Raw genomic sequence first — 4,528 nt, 5'->3', positions numbered from 1 at the left:
ACTCTTGGCAAAATATGCATTTACTTTTGATTTTACACCCAAGTACTAATGCCTTGAAAATCAGGGCAATGCTGCCTTTCTAGTTATGACATAGAAGTTATAGGCCAGTCTCCTATTTCAACCTCTCTTATGGATGTCTGTCTTTAAAAATTCAGATTCAAGCGTTTGTATGTTAGTAATTCAATGTAATTTGTGAGTCGTCTATATTTTTACATTGTCAAAAATTATAAATTAGTTTCAAAATAATTTTATCATCTCTGCCAATTCCTGGACTCACCATTTTATAATAAAATTATTTCATCAGTATCCTAATGTTACCACTTCTTTTTTCCTCAAATAGAATCCAGAACCCATTTTTTTTCAAAATTTCAAATGTTCTGTTCTTGAAATTAAATTTATCATGTTTAGTGTTTGCTTGAAGAAAGTGTTGTTTCCATCTTAGATTTTTTTTTCTTTTTTTTTTTTTTGGTTTTTGGGCCACACCCGTTTGACGCTCAGGGGTTACTCCTGGCTATGTGCTCAGAAATCGCCCCTGGCTTGGGGGGACCATATGGGACGCCGGGGGATCGAACCGCGGTCCGTTCCTTGGCTAGCGCTTGTAAGGCAGACACCTTAGCTCTAGCGCCACCTTCCCAGCCCCTCCATCTTAGATTTTTAAGCCCTTTCAAGTTAATCTGAAATTTTTTCAACTCATGTTTTGCAATGTTGTCATTTACTATTTGACAAATTATGATCTCTGTTCCAATATAACTTGTTATATTGCTCTTAAGAGCCTACTAATTTATATACCTTTTTCTTTGATAGTATATAAATGTACTCTTTCTATTTCTATCTCTTCCTCTTTTTACATAAATATACATAATCCATATCTAATATCTCAATCCAAGTTTTACTTTTAAAAATCTATTTCAAATGTAACTACTTTATTACAATATTTTGTTTTAAGTGCTCTTAAAATATGATATAAGCAATTGTGAATCATACAGTAAGTGATTTGATTGTTTCATTTTGTCTTAAATATTTTTTGAACTTTGTTAAAAAATTTATATTTAATAAAATTTATTCTCACAGGCCCTCTAGGCTATATATATTTAGTGACAATAAATACTGGTTGCCAATTGGAATAATAATCAAGGTCTTATCTCCTACATATAGTAAGCAATTTCCCCAAGACTTTTTCCCGAATTTGTCTTGTCTTTACACAGTAGACAATAGGGTTCATTAAAGGTGGTACCAATAAGAATATATCTGCAATAAGGATTACAACAAGAGGGCTTTTATGTTTGGCAAAACGATGAATGGCAGCCAGAGAAATAATGGGTATATAGAAAATGAGCACAGCACAGATGTGGGAAACACAGGTATTAAGGGCCTTTAGCCTTTCTGCTAGAGAAGCAATGCTAAGTACAGTCTTCAAGATTAGTAAATAAGACAGAAAAATCAATGCCAAGTCTAACATAGTACAGAGTGCAACAAAGAAACCATAGATAACATTAACCTTGTTGTCTGAACAGGCTAACTTCATGGTATCCTGATGAAGACAATATGAGTGAGAAAGGAGATTCTTCTGACAATATTTTAGTCTCTTGAGAGTAAATGGGAATGGAAGAACTAAGATGATGCTCCTGATGACTAGGATCAGACCTATTTTAGCAACTTTACTACTAGTGAGAATAGAACTATATCTCAAGGGATTGTGAATGGCAAGAAAGCGATCCAAAGACATAATCAGAAGCACTGAGGATTCCATAACTGTAAATCCATGGATGAAGAATTCTTGAGCAAAGCAGGCATTAGGTGAAATTTCTCTAACATTGAACAAAAATATTCTTAGCATGGTAGGCAGAGAGGAGAAAGATAAGCCTAGGTCAGAGATGGCCAACATGGCAAGGAAATAATACATAGGCTCATGAAGTGAGGACTCTGTCTTTATGATAAAGATAATGGTGCAGTTACCCATGATAGCAATCAGGTACATGAAACAAATGGGAATAGAGAACCATACATGAGCATATTCTAGTCCTGGAATCCCAATCAGAAGAAAAAACTGGACCTCAGAATTATTAAGAACAGACATTAGTGATAATGATTTCTTCAGTCAAATACCTGAAATTATATAAACAAAAATAAGTCACATTCCCACATAAAAAGCAGTCTTGGAAGATAAAAGCCTATTTTGATAATATAATTTTAATAAGATGTAATTTTCACTATTTATAAAATTAAAAATGCATTCAATTTCTCCAACATGAGAAATTCACTTGTAATTATTTATCCCAAAAAAGGTAGCTTTCCAATGTAGACAAATATCGTTGGAGTATTATTTCCCAACAGTTGCAATTTGGCACATTGTATTAAAGTAATCTATTAAGTGTTCTGGTGAGATTACTTAAAGTAGAAATTTAATTTTGTCAATCTTTACATATATTATATCTAGAATGTATGACAAGTATATAGCATATACCATAGGTATAATCATAATTAGTATTTACCAAAACATTAAAAAATAAAAAACTACCAAGGCAGAGCTTTGAGTTAAACAGTGAAAGACACTCATAACCTTTCCTCCTTGTTCTTTATCTGTTCTCAAATTGGCTTCTTAACATTATTCCTGATATGATGCATAGTTTAAAAGTAATCATCTAAGAAAAATAATAATAAATATCTGAAAATATCTCTAATGTGGTGAATAATAAATTTTATAAGGTAGTTAAAAAACTAATTTATCCTAAAATTAAAAGATAGTATCTTCTTGGCCAATATTTTATATATCAGTACAACCTCATATGTAGACAGGTTAAATCTTCCTTGAACATCTGTTGGTGAAATACTAATAGGGAACAAAATTATTTTCAAAAAAAACAAGTGAGAGAAATGGAACATGGATAGATCCAAAGAGCTGGTATCCTTGACTTCATGCTAATACTCACATATAAACTATGATTCACTAGTTTTCTTAATATACTTTCTCTGGATTACCTTTATATTTCAAGAAAAATAAATATTACAGTATACAGCCATATACACTTTTATCAGACCCATTGATCAAAACTTCTAACATTTTATCTTTAAACTGAATAAATCTAAATTGCAAATGGAAAATAATCTGAACTAATTAATCTTTATTTATAACATTTAATAAAAATTTTATATTCTACCACAGACTAAGAGAAATATTATTTTGGGGGTCTATAATAAAGAGTTCACCAACAAAACTCAAAGGCAAAATATACAATTATGCAGTTTGCTAAAATTGTTTTAATTTTTAGAAATTATAATTGAAATATTGAACATAAATTATCTTTTAACTATAAATTTATAAGATATTAACTAGAATTCTATCTACATGTAGTTAAATATATTGAAAAAATGTACAAATAATATTACTTCCCATGTGCTACATAATAGTTTCAGGTGAATTAGTAGTAAAACTAAATAGTGATATTGCCAGTTTCCAAACAATTTTATCATTTGTTCAGTTGAATTAGCTAAGTCATACATCTTTAAAAATCACATGATCATTCAGGTGTTTCTTGTTTTATGAATCTGTGTTTGAAAAATTGTGTATTTGAGGAACATAGGTGTTTTGTTAATGGTTCAAAGCAGAGGATCTAGTGTTGTTATCTTTACATTAGAATCCAGCTCTATAATTTATATTCTGGTATTCCATGTCTTTTTTTCTTTGAAAACAATATTGTATGTGTGGGTGATATACTCTGTACTAATATGGCATATTTTTATTTATCATCATTAGAATTATACTGAATATCAAGAGAACTGAATAAGTTGTCATTTTTGTTTATTATTTAATATTTTAAATGTACACATAAGTAAAAAATTTACTGTTCAATTTTGGCAAGGCTGCAAAAATGAAATAAAACTTACAGAATGCTACTATTTCTATGAAACCTAGACCTCTAAAAATTTTTAAGTTTGAATATAGTAGGAAAACTACACATTTTAATAGAAGAAGCCAGCCAATACAGAAGTTGAGGTACCTGCCTTGCATGCAGGTCATTTCATTTCATTTCAATCCCCAATACTATATATATATATATATATATATATATATATATATATATATATATATATATATATATATATATATATAACTCATATATATAGACCATATATATATTATGGTCCTCTCATCACCTGCAGAATGACTCAAGCATAGAGACAGGAATAGGCCCCATACACCTGATGCATTTCAGAGACAAACAAATTTAAATGAAAAAATATAGGAGACACTGAAAATTAGATTTTATATTTCTGAGCAATATTTACTTACAACGGTTCTGTCACCTTACATGTAGAGTCACATCTATTGTATTGGAGTTCCCTGGAAGTTTAGCTTATTTATTTATTTTTTTCCATGGCAACAAACCTAATATTGAATCCAGAAAAAGTATAATTAGAGATGGTAGTAGATTTTTAAATGTCACAAAAATCTCTTTGTAATTTATTTATTAGACTGTGCCTGTTTAACCAATGTTATTCTCCTAATATCCTCTACAGAATTCATAAA

At 30.0% G+C, this 4,528-nt stretch overlaps 1 protein-coding gene across 1 annotated transcript; it reads right to left on the bottom strand.

The window, feature by feature from the left end:
- Nucleotides 1–1,138: 1,138 nt before the first annotated feature.
- Nucleotides 1,139–2,092, bottom strand: LOC126018323 (olfactory receptor 51A7). Its single transcript, XM_049780476.1, has one exon. The coding sequence runs from the start codon at nucleotides 2,075–2,077 to the stop codon at nucleotides 1,139–1,141; it is 939 nt and encodes a 312-aa protein (XP_049636433.1). The 5' UTR covers nucleotides 2,078–2,092.
- Nucleotides 2,093–4,528: the final 2,436 nt, after the last annotated feature.

The sequence above is a fragment of the Suncus etruscus genome, chromosome 9 (genome assembly GCF_024139225.1).
Source record: "Suncus etruscus isolate mSunEtr1 chromosome 9, mSunEtr1.pri.cur, whole genome shotgun sequence".
NCBI lineage: Eukaryota > Metazoa > Chordata > Mammalia > Eulipotyphla > Soricidae > Suncus > Suncus etruscus.
Note: the sequence above shows the minus strand (reverse complement) of the source record. Positions and strands in the feature narration are given on the sequence as shown.

Excerpts from the sequence above, each read along its gene's own strand:
- LOC126018323 (XM_049780476.1), bottom strand. The coding sequence starts at position 2,077 with ATGTCTGTTCTTAATAATTCTGAGGTCCAGTTTTTTCTTCTGATTGGG.